General features: G+C 42.2%; 1 protein-coding gene across 1 annotated transcript; it reads left to right on the top strand.

Annotated features, from left to right (window-relative positions):
- Positions 1-7,615: 7,615 nt before the first annotated feature.
- Positions 7,616-8,449, top strand: LOC133814167 (uncharacterized). The gene has a single exon (XM_062247162.1). It carries the CDS (start codon positions 7,616-7,618, stop codon positions 8,447-8,449), a length of 834 nt encoding a protein of 277 aa, XP_062103146.1.
- The last annotated feature ends 10,470 nt before the right edge of the window (positions 8,450-18,919 follow it).

The raw sequence follows: 18,919 nt of genomic DNA, 5'->3' as shown, positions 1-18,919 counted from the left end.
CGTATAAGGGTAAAAAAATTACAAATATTGTACTTTTCATTATTTATTTCCATTATTTACAAAGTTATCTAATTTTTTTTTCTTAATGCAGTATTACTATAATATAGATGGTCATCCACAACGTGAGTCAGTTCTGGAAACTGTCAACAAGGAGATGGGCGAAAGATATCGTGAGAGAAAGAACAATAGACATAAACACTTCAAAAGACATTATGTTGGACCAAAAGATTTGGAGAATGTCCTCTATAAGCCACATGACCATTTCACTAAGGAGGCTTGGTAGAATATTTGTGAATTGTTTTTGAGCGAAAGATTTTTGGCTCGTTCCGTTAAAAATCAAGCAAACAGAAAACAAATGAAGTATGTAACAACACAAGCCACACAGTCGTTGGCAGCTAAGCGTCACCAATATGTAAGTGAAGATGTTAATTTAATTTTATAAAATAACACATTCTGAAACATTTTGTTTACATTTGTATAGGAGAACCTAGATGCGCATGTTGTTGATACTTGGAGGGATGCTCATATGAAAAAAATGACAAAATCTTTTGTCAATGAGGTAGCTCAACAAGATTATGTAAGTGAATAGTATTGTTTTCTTGTTTCTAATGTTTCTAATTTTTGTTCATAATATTATCCTTATACAGGAAAAATGGTCGGCAGAGGTTCAGAGGTCACAGCTTGAAAGGCAAAGTCAATAGCAGAGTGAGGCATCTCTTAATGTATTTGGCGTTGATTCATCCCCGGTCGATCAATACGAGATACTAAGTAAAGTACTCGGGGAGAGATCTGACTACCAAAGAGGAGTGGGTTATAGGGTGAAAGGGAAGGAAGGAAAGACAACCTCTAGCTCTACAGATCAAGGTCAGTCCCAAGCAAATACTGTTGCTACACCTAATGAAGATATGACTACTATGGCTTTGATGATGAAGGCAATTCGTGAGACGCTTCAGTCTATGGTACCTGAGCAACCCAGTAATCTGTATGACCCACGGTTTGACAGTTTTATGCAGAGGTATTTGCCACCACAATTCGAAGGTGGTTCGTCTTCTCATAGTAACACTGTAATGCCCCAAATTTCCTAATAAGGTTTAGGACCTTGATTAGGAGGCCGGGAGGGCCATAATTGATTTATTATAGTATTTAATGATTATATGCATGTTCATGTGAATTATATTATTATATGATGGTAAATGCATGTATATGGGAGTATTTATTATTATAAGGGAATTTTGGTAATTTGGCCACTGTGGGCGTAATTGTATATTTTGGGTGCATGGTTGTGATTAATTAATATAGCCACATTATAAGGTGGATTGGTTCGAGCTATTGGGCATGAGACGATCATGAGATGTAAGTGTTCGGTCTAGTCATAACGGGTTTAAGTCCGGGGCTCGGGGTGAGTCTCGGGGTGAATTTAATGATTAGAGCATTACCGGGAATTAAAGGGTAATGGGATATGATTTATTGGTATTTGGGAATATTGAAAATAGCAGGAATTGGAGAGCGTTAATTATAATTAATGAGATAGACAGGAAATGACGGTTTTACCCTCGGAAGCCTTTAGAGGGATTTATTTGGCCTAGGGGCATTATGGTCTTTTGACCTTAAGGATTTATATCAGCCTTAAGGAGTTTTAGAAGGCTGTGGAAACAGAACAGAAACAGAGATCCCCATCCTCATCTCTTCTCTTTCTCTCCCGTACAAGTCTTCCTTCATCCTTTTCTTTGAATTTTGAGAGCCACCTTGAGGAGTTAAGCTTGGAGGTCAAAGGGGGAAGCTAGAGAACTTGTCACATCCATTAAAGGGGATTCAAAACTGTGTTTGAGGTGAGTTACAGTTATGAATTTAATGGTGTGCTCTGTTTTGAAGCTTTATTTTTCAGCTTTTGGTTTCTTGATGGAAGTATGGATTTGAGGAGGTTTTAATTGAAGTTTAGGTTGGGTTTTGATGAGGGGAAGTTATGGGTGATGTTTAGGGGTTTAATTGTGTGTTTGGAGGAGGTTTTGAGTTGGTTTGAGAGGAAAAATACAGGGGAAAACTGAGTTCGTGTGTGGTCTTTTTGCTGGTCTGGGTTGAGCACCGCGGCGCGGCTGTGGAGCGCCGCGGCCCTTGGCGTCTGGCAGGGAGGCCCTTTCTGTTTGAGGGCGTGCCGCGGCGCAGCTGGGGAGGGCCACGACCCTTAAGGTCATTTTTTACCAAAATGGTGTTTTAAGCTTGGGGATTCAAGCCTTAGGCCTCGGGGTTGTACCTAATACCCGGTTAAGTGGGAATTGATGTCCCGGAGGCTAGATATTGATTTGGGAATTTATGTTGACCATTTTTATTGATGGTATCTTATATTTGGTTATGACTAAGTGACCGCTAAAGGACTAAAAGTTGATCGTTCTCAAGGGTCATTCTTTTAATCGTTCTAGCTCGAATCTGAGGTAAGAAAACTGCACCCTGTGTATGTGAGACATGCATGGTTATTATTGATGCATGTCGGTTGATTATTATGTATGACATGCATGGTTATTATTGATGCATGTCGGTTGATTATTATGTATGACATGCATGGTTATTATTGATGCATGTCGGTTGATTATTATGTGTGACATGCATGGCTATCCTTGATGCATGTTGGTTGATTATTAAACGTGACATGCATGGCTGTTATTGGTGCATGTTGGATTGTTGGATATACTGCATATGATGCATGAGAAACATGTGATTAGGACATGCTTTGTATACTGGGTATGATATCATTCAGAGCTTGAGCCTCTGTGTTGTGCATGGTCCTAATTGTTCTAGTACCTGCTTAGTAAGCATGCTGAATACCTTGTTTATGAGTATTGGACATGTGATATATAATTGGTGGCATGACTTACTTGTATATGGCACTGACTAGTCAGGGATCGACCCTAAAATCGAGAATCATGCATTGAATGGCTCTATGGCATTAATGCTGGACCGACTCTAAAGTCGAGAATCATGCATTGAATGGCTCTATGGCATTAATGCTGGACCGAACCTAAAGTCGAAGAACTTATAAGCACTTGCCTGGTCTAAGACCAGATGATCATGGCCCTGGTGACCCTATCGTCACATGGCCGAGGGACGCTGTCCTTAGTTACGACTCTAGAGTCGGGAGGATGGTTATGTTGTTGATCTATCACCATGCACCTATCCTGATGAAACTTATGAAGAACTACCTATCAATTAAGCCCTGGTGACCCTATCGTCACATGGCTAGAGGGAGCTGTACCCATTTCTGTGACTTTTGGCTATTGTCACCTACCTGTTTTGGACCGTTGGTCCTGAATGGCTGTTACAATTACTGTTGATATTATATCATGTTATCTGTTGATATTATATCATGTTACCTGATGATATTATATCATGTTATCTGTTGATATTATATCATCTTATATTGTGTTTTCTTGCTGGGCTTCGGCTCACGGGTGCTACGTGGTGCAGGTAAAGGCAAGAGGAAGCTAGACCATCCTTGAGTTGGAGAGCTTAGGTGATGATGTGTACATATGCAGCTGCTCGTCCGCCACGATCGAGGTTAAAAGAGTAACTAGGGTTAAACCCTGTTTTGCCACTTAGAACGGTCTGTTGTAAATATTTTCTGTAATAGACTCTGAAATTATATTTTCGGGATCCCAATGTATGTATTAAATGTTCTAGTGAAACGTTACGTCTTAACCAAAGTTTTTAATCCCTAAACTGCTAATCATACTTAGTTCACGATTTTGGCCAAATGACTCGGTTAGCGAGTTTAGCACTGTTTACAAGGCACACCGTAACGGTCCCTGGAGTTTGGGGCGTCACAAACACTGCCAATCCTGACCTTCATACATCGCCACAGCAGCAGTACCAGCCTCCCTCACAGTATCCGCCACAGCAGCAGTACTAGCCTCATCCACCGTATCCGCCACATGTGTTGTCGCAACAACCTCCTCAGTATCAAAACCAATACATTTTTGGACGCTCTTCCCAGTCTCCTCCACTATATTTTAGCTTTACCGATTTTCAAGGAGTATCGATGCAGCCTCCGCTACCTAATGTTAGGTATGAGGAGGTTGGAGGTTCGTCGCAGCAACCATATGTGAGATATGGTGAGTTTGGGGGTGGGTCGCAGCCACAGCCTCGAGATTAGTTTGGGGACCTCATGCTCGGACGATCATCACAGCCACCTTATATTCCTTCACCGCCATAGCCATAGCCGTCACCCTCACCGCCACAGCCACAGCCACAGCCGTCGTCCTCACAGCCACACCAAAATGTTGAAGATGAGGACAATTTCAATATTAATCTTAATGATTTTATTTAGTTATTAGTTTATGTATTTGGACTGAATTAACACTGTATTTATTTTTAATGACAATAGCGATATTAGCTAGGTTGATAAATATTAAAACTATTCACATTAATTTTAATGTTAGTTATGTTTAAATTAATTAAATGCTTATTTTGTTAAATTTTATTATGAATTATTTTTAAAAATAATTAAATTTAATAAATATTAATTTATTTCAAATAAATTTTAAAATATATTATAAAAACAATATTAGCGGCGGACCCCGCGGCTAATAATAATGAATCTGACAAAAATATTAGCGGCGGGCTCCGCCGCTAATAATATTATGTCAGCGGCGGGTGTCTCAGTCCCCCGTTAATAAGCATTAATAGCGACACATATTTTGAGGCGGGTCATTAGCGGCGGGTCATCGCAGCGGATATCACATGTATTAGCGGCAGATGACCCCGCCGCTAATGTGGTCAATTCTTGTAGTGAATATATACTATGTTCAATCGAGAAGAACTATTCAAACTTATATGTATACATGTATATTAACACAACAAAGGTCAAGAGTCACGACTTGATGATTCCAAGTCCAATTATGTGTATGTATGTATATTTAACAAAAGTTTATTCCAAAGTCCAGCAACCAAAATTGAAGTAATTAAAAAATGATGAGTCTAAATTATTTTGGTTATTTGAAAAGTCATGACTAATATATATATATATATATATTATATTCATCATACTTATTATAAATTTATATACATATATACTCATTCGTGTAATATGGTTACAAAGAAAGAGATTTATGAGGAGTATATATGTATGTGGAGAAACTAAAAAATTTGGGGTCATACGTATTCATGCTAGATAATTACAGCATGTAGAAAGATATATAAGTATATATGCGGTATGATATATATAATAAAATGATGAGAAAAAATATATATATCATACTCATATGCATATATATTATATATAAACAAAATTTTGGTTACCAAAACTGAAGAAGTAAACTTTGTTGAAGATGACTCTTTAAATTGAAGATAGATAATTGCCGCAAATAAATCTTCGTTGTCTCCTGAGAAATATATATGTATATATAAGAGATTAAAACTATATATTTATATAATTGTTTATGATGTAAACAATCAAGGAGAACAAATATACATACCCAAATATATGCTTCACTTTCTTTTCAAAGTTAAACAATGTCTCTCAAATTTGGAGAACTTTAAAGAATACATTATGTTGAGTGTGGTAGAATGTTTAAATAGACAAAAGATGATATCTTAATTATATTTCAAATTCAAATTGAATTTTAAAATATAAAATAATGATATTATCTTATAAATATCCATATCAGATTTTATCACAAATTTTAAATTCAAATCTCTAAAATTAAATTTTAATTTTAGTATATAAATATTATCTTATATTAAATTTAATTATTCACTATCAAATTTTGGAATAATTAAATTAACAGATTCTAGAATCTGCCAAAATTAGTTTTGATTTCTTTATTTTATAAAAACAATTTTCTATAAATAAAGAGATTTCAACATAAAACAAAATTCTAAAATTATATCAAATGATAAAAAGAATTTTAAACAAGAGGTCTTTTACCTAAAATTTCTCAAAACATCACAAAAGATTGCTTTGAACTACGTTTGACTTGATTCCTCTAAAGGATACGTAGGCAACTTAGTCATTAAAACTAAGTGCAGTCACACGAACCACAAATTCCCAAAATTCTCAGATATCAAACACAACACTCAAAATTCCATAAAAGGTCATTCACCTCGGAATTTTTCATAACTTCCAAAACATTAAATAATTCCATGATATGGTCATCTACCAGAATTTCATAAATTTCTAAAAATACCATGAATTCCTATGAATGGTCATTTACCGGAATTCCTCCACTCATTTCCCAAAATATATATCTAGAACCACAAGTGACTTGATCCTTCATAAAGAATGTATGTAGGCAGCTCAATCAGTCAAATTTACTGAGTGCAGTCGCAATTCCAAATTCCTCAAAATTTTCCCAAAATTATACAAGTACTTAATATCATCATAATTGGAATCAAAAGGTTCTCCCTTAAATGAAAATTGTAGTAATTAGGAGGTTATTCTTATAATCTTGGATGGGTCGAACTTAAATTAATAAACTCTTATGCTATAAAAATTGGCATAGGTGATATTGCATTTGACATTAATTTTAATATATTAAATTTGAAATTTTTGTCTAACATGATTTTTGGCACGCCTGGTGGGACCCATTCTCCTTTTTATCTCCAAATATGATGATTTTACAAAATCAAAATTTTAGTGCTGACGTTTTTTTTATATCACAGGAGGAAAATGGCACCACAAGTTACTGTTTGCTTCCATTAGTTACCAACTGTCGGCACCAATAATGGACAGAAGTCTAAGAGGAATCATATTTTGGCCTCATTCTCTATTGGCAGGGTGCCTATCACTTACAGTGTTCCCAAACCATTATTGAACTTGAAAACCACCACTGAGGCTCGAGAAGCCTTTAAAGGCAAGGTTACTAGAGGCGCCACCAAAACTCAAGAAGCCTTGAAAGGCAAGGCAGCTAAAGGTTTCAAAAAGAGGCAAAATCGCTCCATCAAAAGAAACAACTCCAAAATTGCGAAAGCTTCTGCACCATTGCTTTCTGAGGTAGTCAAAACTACCAAAGAAAAATCACTACCAATCAGGGGTTACTCAGTTAACCATCAAAGAGAAGTGAACCAACAATCCGTTCAGATTATGATCGGTTCTATCCCTATAAACTTGCCAACAGTGGCGTCTGTGATGGTCACTTCGGTCATGGATGAAGAAATTGCACAAACTCCCCAAACTTTGAGGATCACCAAGGCAACAACATCCTCATCTACACCAAGTACTCCCAAAACATCAAAGTTAGTAAAAGGTGACTCTATTATGCCTAAGGTTGGAATACTGGAAAAATCTGCACAGTCAGAAACTCCAACAAAAAGCTCATCAAGTCATCAAAGATAGCAACAACCACTCATGGAAGAGACTAGGCATCTGTTGGATCACCTGAGATTAGATGGAGGATTGAAGACACTTTCCTCTTTCCCAAAGAGGGCTAGAAGTTCACATTCGCGAGTCCCTAAAGCAAACCCTTGCTCGTTCTTTAACAAAAGAGAAGGATGGTCAACAACTCAGAAGGGACAAAGTGAGTGGGCATTTCTTCCGGGGTACCAGCCCATAAGAGTTCAACAAAATAGTGAGTCTACGACCTACATGGGACCTATAACTCGTTAAAGAGCTTGTACTATAAGCAAAATGGGTACTGAAACACCTTTAAAATCCTCGACTCAAGAAGTGGGAAGTAGTATGTCAGAAGCCTCCATGAATGATACTTATTTCAGTAATCAAGAAAAGGTGATTCCCAATGAGCTCATTTCCCAGTTTCAAGCACTAACAATCAGTAATGATAAAAATATGCCAGTGTTAGTAACTGGGGCAATGAGTCCAGAAGAGGAGGTGCAAGAGCTCTGCAAGCAATTAGCGAAAAGAGACGAGGAAGTTGTTCGACTTTCTACACAATTAGCACAACAAGCTAATGTTAATGCATCAAAACAAAAAGAGGTTGAAGTTGGGCAAAATTCTTCACCCTCAATACCTCCGCTAGCTAGTATGCAACATCCACCAGTCAGTGTGCAATCACCACCAGCTGGTTCGCAACCATCTTCAGATCTGAAAACTTTGATCATGGAAAGTATTCGAGAGTACCAGGCTGAAACAAGCATGCCTATCATTGGATACAACAAACCTTATCCGGCTTATTATGATCAAATTCCGTTTCTAGCAAACTACATTAGACAAAAATTTGAAAAGTTTGATGGAATCGAAGGGTCTCCCCATGAACATCTGGCATATTTCACCTCTACGTGTGGTGAATTCGCTCAGTCAGATGCACTTTTGATAAGCCAATTTGTGCAATCACTAAAGGGAGCAACCTTTACATGGTATACCAAACTTCCACCAGGGTCCATAAATACCTGGGATGATATGCAAAAGGCCTTTTTAGCACAATTTGTTAGTTTGAGAAAGGTGATAAACATCCATGATCTGGTGGAAACCAAACAAAGGCCTAATGAAAATGCAAACTGTTGACGCCGTTTTTCGTCAACAGTGAAAGGAGAGCACGTAAACAATAACTGATAATGACCAATTAAAATATAACAACACAAACACACGATTTTTACGTGGTTTAGCAGTTAAATCTGCCTAGTCCACGAGTCTCTGTTATTAAACTCAAGATTTTCTCTGAAAATTCTTAAGCATGAATTCTTCAGAGTTTTCTCTCAAGGTTCAGAATTTCGATCCTTTGGAATGGTGCATGACCTCTCTATTTATAGAGAAGGCTGCAGAATACTATCCCACATATTTTGGGTAGTTACTCTTTTTGCGTAAATAAAATAAATGGCTTTAAATTCCTATAATCGAATATAAAAGGAAACGTCCCCTGAAGACCAGGGGACGTATAACTGACCAAATAATATCCCACGATTCTAGGGGATTTACAGTAATAAATGAGGATTACATCTCGTATGGACAACACTTATAGATATTCAAGGTTTTTATCATATATCTCCAAGGCCTTAGCTTCCCAGGTTTTTCGTCAGATTTCGAGCTAGAGACATCTTCCGAGGTCACATGGCTTTCGAGATCGTATATGCATGGAGCTCGAGACCCCTGATCCGAGGTCATCCCTGAGGATAGATGCGTCTCCGAAGCTACCTTTAGAGGTCATGAACACTTCGAGGTCATGAACACTTCGAGGTCGTCTATGTCTTGCAGGCTCGATATTTAGTCCTGGAGCATACTCTAAACCTTACGAGCCCAATTGTTTGTGAATCCGACTTTTGAGGTCACATTTAACATGGCTCGAAAACTGGGTACAACATCTTGCCCCCTCAAAAGTATTTGTTCGAATCCTAAGAGAAGAAAACTTTTGAACTACTTTCCTCGGGAACCATACCGTCATACGCTTTTTGAAAATGGACACGCGTCAGCCAGGCATTGTTCACTTTTGGTACTTGAGTACCTTGGAAACATGTCCACGATCATCCGTCTGCCACCTTTTTGGCGCCATCTTGTCATTGATCCCCATTCGTTGGATCTAGCAAGGATTTCATTCAACGCCCCGGAGTAATCCCCCTTTTTCCATCTATATATACGAGACCCCCACTCTTCATCTTCTTTTTTATCTTCGTTTGCCAAAAGAAAGAAAAGAAGAAAAAACGAAACCAGAGACCTTCCTATAAAGTTTCTATTATGTGCATGTTTTCTCAGCCAAAGAAACAAAGAAACCTTGGTTTGTTCGAGTCCGTGAGTTCTTATTTGCAACCTCTTCTTCGATCGACAATCTCTCTGCAATCGCCGTTATTGTGTAAGTATGCAATCTTTGTTTTTCGTTTTGTCAGTTTTTGTTCATGTTGTTTTTGCTGTGTCTGTGTATGTACTAGTTTACATTCTTAGCATAATACGATAGGAGACTTCTATCTGATAGGCTCTTGTGCTTTTTTAGACTCCCAACATAGAATTTACATCACTGGTTCATATCCAGTTTTGATGTTTGAACAAGATTCCTGTTTTCTGGGTTTTAAAATTTTAAGAGACGTTTCTTGTACACCAAGATTTCGGGTAAAAAACATTGGCCTTGAGAAATGCACGAAACCCAAGGCTGCCTTTCCTGGTTAACCGCCACTCTTTTTCCCTTGATTTTCGGGATTTTCAAAAAATTATCCACTCTCCTTCCTTTCTCGTGGAACGCACGTCCTGACTCTTTAATAAGGGCCTTAATATATAGCTTGTTTTGTTCCTAAACTCCGAGCTCGTAACTTCGAGCTCGCAACTCTTGCATGCATGGCCCTCACCATTTTTTCTTTCTCGCTAGATGTCATAGAATCTGGAAAGACGGTGGGGGTCGTTGCTGGAAATCCCTTACGAGCCAAAAACTCCGAGCCCAGAATCGCTGTTCGCCTGGAATCAACGTCGGATAAGGGAGTACGAGCTTGCGTGCGAGCAAGAGGATATTCGAGCTCATTACCGTCGCCAGATAGACGAGGTTATAGAGGGGAAGAGGAGAGTTCTTCGGGAGGCCCTCTATCCAGAATCCAATTCAGGACCTAGGCTGATTCCCCTCGACCCTGCACTAAAGGTCACTGTCGCATACCATCCAGGAGAGCTCCAATTTTCACTAATGGGGGAACCTTCTTCCTCGCAGCCGAGGAGAGAAATGTTTGAGTCCGAGCACTATTGGAGCTCGGTTACCACAACTAGTCAGATAATTGAAATCCTGGCTTTCCACGGCCTCAGCCTGTCAGGCTCCTTGAAGTGTCGAGCTCCGGCCAATCATGAACGAAGTTGTTTCGCCCCTGGGGGACATGACGCCAGGTTGAAGTGCGCGGCGTGGAACCAGGAATACATGAGGGCGGGAGCACTGTTGCCCTTGAAGTCTTTTTTCAAGGACTTCACGGATTTCATTGGGTTGGCCCCGTTCCAACTCAACACCAATTCTTACAGGGTGCTGTCTACCCTGAGGTCCTTATACCATGAGATGGGGTGGAAAGGACCTTCGCCTCAAGAGATCTTGTATCTCTTTTGTCTGAAAAGTAACCCCTCCCGAGCTCGGGGAGGGGATGGCTTTTATTATCTCTCGAGCTATCCCAAGGAGAATAAGGTCTTTAAAGATCTTCCCAATCATCCGCCTGATTTCAAAAGGGCCTTCTTTTGGACAGACGGTCTGTCCCCGTCTTGACACTACTCGTTCAGGCGGATTCGTAAGTATTCTCGTTATCTTTATTTCTATGCTCGAGATTTTAGCTCTTAGAACCGTACTTAGTAGAAATATGTCTTGTCTTTCAGCCAATTTTCAGCATCCCACTCCTGACGAGACAATGAAGGAGCATAGAGAGACCCTGCTCCAACTCCCCCATGGCAGGAGGTCTCTATTATACCTTTTACACGAGGATAGGCTCCGAAAGTGCGGACTTTTGGGGGAGGGCTAGTCCACCTCTGACTGGTCCAATAAAAAGTATGAACTTTGGGAGTAGGTGCCTCTGCCCACAGGCATCCTCCCTCCGAGGAGAGAGGTAAGGCCCCTACTTCCAGTCCGTAGGAGGAGTCAGCCGTCGGGGAACGAGGCCAATGACGAAGCCTCGAGCCCAGATTCGGATGAAGGTAAAGCCCTCCATACCTCGAGAATGTGGTCCCCCAATCTACTAAAGCATAGGCCCAATAGGTTAGTCTCGTGCCCACATGATAGATACCACTTCTACATATGGAGTTGGGTAGACAACTGTGTTCATAGTTTTGATAGTGGGCTCGGGAAGTACGACACCATGTATACTACGGACGAGGTGTGGAACGGGATAGATGTTCAGTACGGGACCAACGATTATAGGGACCTTTCGAGGTTATCACCCACCTATAGGGAAGGTCCTCCCCCTGCTTCTTCTGAAGGTGGGGGAATATCATGGTCCCCGAGCTCTAGTTCGGGGAAGAGTTCCAGTTAGGTCTTTCTTTACCTGGTTTTCTTCTATCTTTCCAAACTTATTATCATTGTCTAACTTAGATTGGAACTGCGCAGGTGCCATGGATCCCGATCTCGACGTTGTGCTTTTTAGCGATGGGGGAGCCGGAGCTCAGAAGAGCAAACGTTCGAGAATACCACAGAGGTCCGACCGACCATCCAAGATTCCCAGACGCCACGAGATGACCCCAACGGCCCAGACTACTGCGAGCACAACCACGGAACCGACTGTCCAGGTTGATGCGTCTGGCTCGACCGCGCCCCTCTCGCTTCCTCCAACAGATACTAAAATAATAGTCGGTCGGCCCCCGAAGAAACCTTCTGTCTCCAAGGTCCAACTGCCGACGGCCCGACCTCATATCGAGGAGTTCGTGCTTGATGGCACTGCTAGGACCCAAGGGGCGATGCTTATCTCGGATGTCCTCTCTCGAGTGGGTCAGAGCTTTTCAGGCTTCGGCGCCGACCATTGGGACCTCGTCCACAAGGCCTCGGACTGCAATACTCTTTATGACAAGAGTATCGAGCTTACTGCCGCGGTAACCTTCGCAACTCTCCTTTAAATGTTTGTACCTCAGCTCGCGATCTAATTCGTTCTTTGTATTTCAGGCCCTTGTCGTCTCAGCACAACTTAACCATAAGCTGACCAATGAGGTGCACATGAGCATGTCTCTGGCCCAAAAGTCGAAGGATCTCGAGCTTAAGATGGCTGACGAACTCAAGGACTTGAAGTCTGAACTTGAAAAAATGAAGAACTGTCTTGAGGAGCTGGAGAAGACGAATGCCGAGCTTGAGCAGGCGAAGACTTGTCTTGAGAAGACCAATGCCAAGCTTGAAGAGGAGAAATCAGCCACCTTCGACTTCATGGAGAGCAAGAAGGCCCGCCTCCTGGATGAGTATAAGGAGCAGAAGGAGAAAGCGGTCGACCAAGCCATGTACAAACTTTGGGCTGATAATGCTGACCTCGATACCAGCTTCCTGGGCCCTCTCGAGGCCACATATGTTGAGCGGTGGAATGCCCGTCTTGAGGCAAGTGAAGCTGCTCGAGAGGCTGCTCAGAAGGATGGTCATGCTATTCGTCCTGGGGGGTCCGGTGCTACTGATGCTGAGAAGGCCAAGGAAACTCCTCTTCCTTAAATCTGATCTCGGGGAAATCATTTATTAGGGCTGCATCCCCTTATTTTTGTAACTATTTCAATTTATGCCCACGGGGCTGATACAATTTCTTTAAATATTACTTATATATGCTTTACATTTCTTGGCTCAAAATATTTTGCACATTTTTTATGGATGAATCATTTATGTTTATTTATTCATACAAACATATTGTGGATTTAGGTTCGAAGCTCAATGCATTCATGCACAGTTTGTTCAAATTATCTGCTTCCGACCTCGTTATTTTTCAAAGTCGGATATTACTTTAACCATGAACCCAAATGTACTTATATGGTATGTAATGTGAATGATTTGGTTATATCTTTTTTTGCTTAGTCACTTTTCCTCATCCTCAGTTTTCATTCCAAGGTTAAGAGTTCGAAATTATTTTCCTTTAAGACATTCCAGCCTCGATCTCGACTTATCCCGAAGTAGGTTTAGGTTCCTACTTATCGTCGATTAGTTTTTTGGCTGGTTTGTTCCAAACCTGTTGAGTTTGCACATTTGGTTAATTCCAAACATTTTCTGTTTTTGATAGTTCGGTTATGTCCGAACTATCTAAGCTCACGCATCTGGTTATATCCAAATGCTTCATGTTTTTGATAACTTGGTTGTGTCCGAACTATCTAAGCTCGCGCATCTGGTTATATCCAAATGCTTCATGTTTTTGATAACTCGGTTGTGTCCGAACTATCTGAGCTCGCGCATCTGGTTATATCCAAATGCTTCATGTTTTTGATAACTCGGTTATGTCCGAACTATCTAAGCTCGCGCATCTGGTTATATCCAAATGCTTCATATATTTTTTATTTTTTAAGCTGATGGTATATATACCAATGATGCCCCCTTAATATCCTATGAGTGTGACCATAGGTTATTAAATTAAGAGAGATTGCAAAAATAAAAAATAAAAAGAGATAATATACTGACTGAAATAAATCTTTATTTGATGGTAATCAAAAGGCAAACAAACTAATACAAATAGAAACTCATGGTTATAGGCAACACTTTTCCTACACTACTGATAGTAAGGTCTAAGGTGTTCGCCATTCCATGCTCGTGGTACTAGGCTCCCGTCCAATCTCGCAAGTTTGTACACACCAGGACGGATGATTGACTCTATCTGGTACGGTCCTTCCCAGTTCGGCCCGAGTACTCCAGCTGCCGGATCTCGAGTTTCCAAGAATACCCGTCTCAACACCAGGTCTCCCATTTCGAACTTTCGATCTCGAACCCTCTTGTTGAAATATCTGGTAGTTCGTTGCTGGTAGGCAGCATTTCTCAGCTGAGCCTCTTCTCTTTTTTCTTCAATCAAGTCTAGGGTTTCTTCGAGCTGAGTGTGGTTTGAACTTTGATCGTAAATCTGAGTTCGGATCGTTGGGATTTCTACCTCAATAGGCAACATTGCCTCGCAGCCGTATGCTAGAGAGAACGAGGTGTGTCCTACTGAGGTTCGAGTTGTGGTCCTGTATCCCCAAAGGACTTGGGGCAATTCTTCGGGCCACTGTCCCTTTGCTTCCTCCAACTTTTTCTTTAAAGAACTTTTGAGAGTTTTGTTCACAGCTTCGACCTGGCCATTCGCTTGAGGGTGAGCCACTGATGAAAAACTTTTTATTATGCCATTATTTTCACAAAAGTTGGTGAACAAGTCGCAATCGAACTGGGTTCCGTTGTCGGATACGATCTTCCTCGGCACTCCGTATTGGCACACGATGCTCTTCACAACGAAATCAAGGATCTTCTTTGAGGTTATAGTTGCCAATGGTTCAGCCTCCGTCCATTTTGTGAAGTAATCCACGGCGACTACAACATATTTCACTCCGCCTTTGCCAGTTGGGAGAGAGCCTATGAGGTCGATGCCCCATACCGCGAAAGGCCATGGGGATGTCAACATGGTCAGCTCGGATGGTGGGGCTCGGGGTATCGTGGCGAATCTCTGGCATTTGTCGCATTTCTTCACATACTCGAAAGAATCTGCTTTAATGGTTGGCCAGAAATATCCCTGGCGTATGATCTTCTTGGATAGGCTATGCCCCCCGGTATGATCTCCGCAGAACCCTTCATGAATTTCTTCAATGATTTTCTTAGCTTCGGGAGGGGTTACGCATCTAAGTAACGGCATGGAATACCCCCTTCGGTATAGCCTTCCATCTAGAATTGTGTAACGAGGAAGTTGATACATCAACTTTCGAGCCTGATTCCGATCTTTTTGAAGAGTTCCATTTTCGAGATAATCAACTATCGGGGTCATCCAGGTCGGCTCTGTTTCGATCATACACACATCTTCCTCTTCTGGCTCGTTAATGCTAGGTGCTGATAGGTGTTCTATGGGTATAGCATTCAGCTGTTCATTTTCGGCGGATGTGGCGAGTCGAGCTAAGGCATCTGCATTTGAGTTCCATTCTCGGGGAACCTGTTCGATTGCATAAAACTCGAAATTCTCCAATGCGGATTTTGCCTTCTCCAGATAAGCTGCCATTCTAGTGCCACGAGCCTGGTATTCTCCTAGGATTTGATTAACCATGAGCTGGGAGTCACTATAGCAATGTATAGCTTTAGCTTTGAGCTCCTTAGCTATACGAAGTCCCGCGAGCAAAGCCTCGTATTCGGCCTCATTATTCGACGCTTTGAAGTCAAATCTTAGGGCAGAATGAAATATGCTTCTTGCGGGGGTAACCAAAATGACCCCTGCCCCTGCTCCATTTTCATTTGACGAGCCGTCGACGTAAAGTTTCCATAGCTCGTGGGCCGTGGTTATTACCTCGTCGTCGGCTATACCAGTACATTCCACTATAAAGTCCGCCAATGCCTGTGCCTTAATGGTCGTTCTCGGGTGGTAGGTGATCTCGAACTGTCCGAGCTCAACAGCCCATTTAAGAAGTCGACCTGAAGCTTCTGGTTTAGACAGGACTTGCCTAAGTGGTTGATCAGTCATCATATGGATGGGATGTGCTTGAAAATAGGGGCGGAGCTTACGGGATGAATGAATTAGACTGAGCGCGAGTTTCTCCATCAATGGGTATCTTGACTCTGCCCCCAGTAATCTTTTACTGATGTAGTAAATGGGTCTTTGCACCCTCTCTTCTTCTCGAACGAGCACTGCGCTTATCACGTGTTCGGTGGTTGAAAGGTATAGGTACAATACTTCTCCCGTTTCAGGTTTTGACAGGATGGGTGGTTCCGCTAGATGCTTTTTGAGCTCCTGAAAGGCCAGCTCGCATTCCTCTGTCCATTCAAATTTCTTACCTCCTCTCAGTAAGTTGAAAAATGGAAGACCACGATCCGTAGATTTCGAGATGAATCTGCTTAGGGCTGCCATCCTGCCAGTCAAGCTTTGGACATCTTTGTGCCTTCGAGGTGAGGGCATGTCAATCAGGGCCTTGATCTTGTCGGGGTTAGCCTCGATCCCACGAGAGTTCACAATAAAGCCCAGAAATTTTCCTGAAGATACCTTGAAAGTGCACTTCTGAGGATTTAGCTTCATGTTATACTTCCTGAGCACGCCGAAGCACTCTTCGAGGTCATCAACATGGTTCTTGTTGAGTTGAGACTTTACAAGCATGTCATCAACATAAACCTCCATGTTGTTCCCTATTTGTTCTGAAAACATCATGTTTACGAGCCGCTGGTATGTGGCTCCAGCATTCTTGAGCCCGAATGGCATGACATTATAGCAGTATAGCCCTTTATCCGCGATGAAGCTCGTATGTTCTTGGTCGGGGGCATGCATGGGAATCTGGTTATATCCAGAATAAGCATCCATGAACGACATCAGGCCATGCCACGCCGTGGCATCTACGAGCTGGTCAATCCTTGGTAACGGAAAACAGTCTTTTGGGCAAGCTTTGTTGAGATCTGAGTAGTCAATACAGGTTCTCCACGTCCCATTGGGCTTTGGGACCAACACCGGATTGGCTACCCAGTCAGGGTAAAAGGCATCCCTAATGAATCGGTTTGCCTTTAACCTGTCAACCTCCTCCTTTAACGCCTTCTTTCTGTCTTCGTCCAGCTGTCTTCGCTTTTGTTGCTTTGGGGGAAAGCTTTTGTCTATGTTTAGAGCGTGGCTTGCTACATTCGGGCTTATCCCTACCATGTCTGAGTGTGACCACGCGAAGACATCCTGGTTTTTCTTCAAAAAACAAATTAATTGCTATTTTGCCTCGTCTTGGAGGTGTTTTCCGACCTTCACTTTCTTCTAGGGATCAGTTTCCTCGAGCTGAATTTCTTTGAGCTCCTCTAAAGGTTCGAGGTCAACTTTCTCCTCAATCCTCGGATCAATCTCCTCGTCAATTTCTAAAACCGTTCCATCTTTGTTTTGTATGATAACGAGTGCTTGAGCGTTCGTTTGTTTCTTTCCCCTCAAGGAGATGCTATAGCATTCCCTCCCTGCCAATTGGTCTCCTTTTAATGTCCCGACTCCGCTAGGGGTCGGGAACTTAAGGGCCAGATGCCTTACTGATGAAACTACCCCCAGCCCGACCAGGGCGGGTCTCCCGAGCAGCACATTGTAGGCAGATGGTAAGTCTACTACCACGAACTCCATTATCTTGGTCACCGAGACTGGATAGTCTCCCAAGGTCACGGGGAGCTCAATGGATCCCAGACAGGCAGTTCCTTCTCCTGAAAAGCCGTACAAAGTAGTTGCACATGCTTTCAGGTCGCGAAGGGAGAGTCCCATCTTCTTGAGGGTTGCTTTATAAAGGATGTTGACTGAGCTCCCATTATCTATGAGAACTCGGTGGACCCTTTTATTGGCCAGCTGAAGAGTAATGACCAGCGGATCTGATGAGGGAACTGAACATGGGAGGCGTCTTCCTCGGTGAAGGTTATTGGTTGTGTTTCAATCCTCTGGCTTTTTGGTGCCCTAGGTTCGGGTTCATAAGGAGACCCGTCCCCTGTCTTCAACTCGTTAACATACCTCTTTTGGGCATTCCTGCCCCCTCTTGCGAGATGGGGCCCTCCCGAGATGGTTATTACATCCTCTCCATCGATCGGTGGGGGCCTGTCCTCTTCCCGAGCTCGGGAGTTATTGTTTTGTGTCGTCGGGGGCGCGACTACTCTCTGGCTCGCGGACGTCTGACCAGTACTCTGGTTTTTGACATATTTCCGGAAGTAACCTCTCGAGATCAACCCTTCGATCTCGTCCTTCAATTGTCGACATTCATCTGTTGTATGCCCGGTGTCTCTGTGGAACCGGCAATATTTACTGGAGTCCCTTTTGGATTTTTGATTCCTCATCGGGTCCGGGCGCCTAAGGGGACCTGGTTTTCATTAGCCAGGTATATATTCTCCCGAGACTCATTGAGCTCGGTGTATACCCTATACACGGAGAAGTACCTCTCCCCTTTCTTTTTCTTTCCTCCCTCAGCTTCGGGGTTACTTCCTTCGTTCTTTTTTCTCTTGGAGGGGTTCTCCGTGGCAGGCTTTGGAGTTGCTGGGTCCACCGAGGTTGAGGCAGAGTTGACGTTTATCGTTGTAGTTTCGGACTGGGAAGTCGCTTTGAGCGTCGACCTCGCTTCCTCTACATTGACAAACCTCTGCGCTCGTCTGATGAACTCGGTTATTGACCTTATCGGTTTCCCTTGCATGTCGTTCCAAAGGGCACTTCCCGGTAATACACCAGCTCGGATAGCCATTAGGTGCCCACTGTCATCTACATCCCGAGCTCGGGCGACTTCCAGATTGAATCTTGTTAGGTAACTTTTTAGTGTTTCGCCCGGCTGTTGTCAGACGTTAGTTAAGGTGGATGCTTTTGGTCTGACCCCCATCATTGCTCTGAAATGCTTCTTAAAGTCTTTAGACAACTGCTTCCAAGAAGTTATTGAGTGTCTCTTATATTTTTCGAACCAACTTTTGGCAGGTCCTGCCAATGATGTTGGAAACAACATGCACCT

Source organism: Humulus lupulus, chromosome 2, assembly GCF_963169125.1.
Source record: "Humulus lupulus chromosome 2, drHumLupu1.1, whole genome shotgun sequence".
NCBI lineage: Eukaryota > Viridiplantae > Streptophyta > Magnoliopsida > Rosales > Cannabaceae > Humulus > Humulus lupulus.
This window is presented reverse-complemented; position numbering and strand designations above follow the sequence as displayed.

What these genes read in the sequence shown, in the direction of transcription:
- LOC133814167 (XM_062247162.1), top strand. Translation starts at nt 7,616, where the DNA reads ATGGGTACTGAAACACCTTTAAAATCCTCGACTCAAGAAGTGGGAAGT.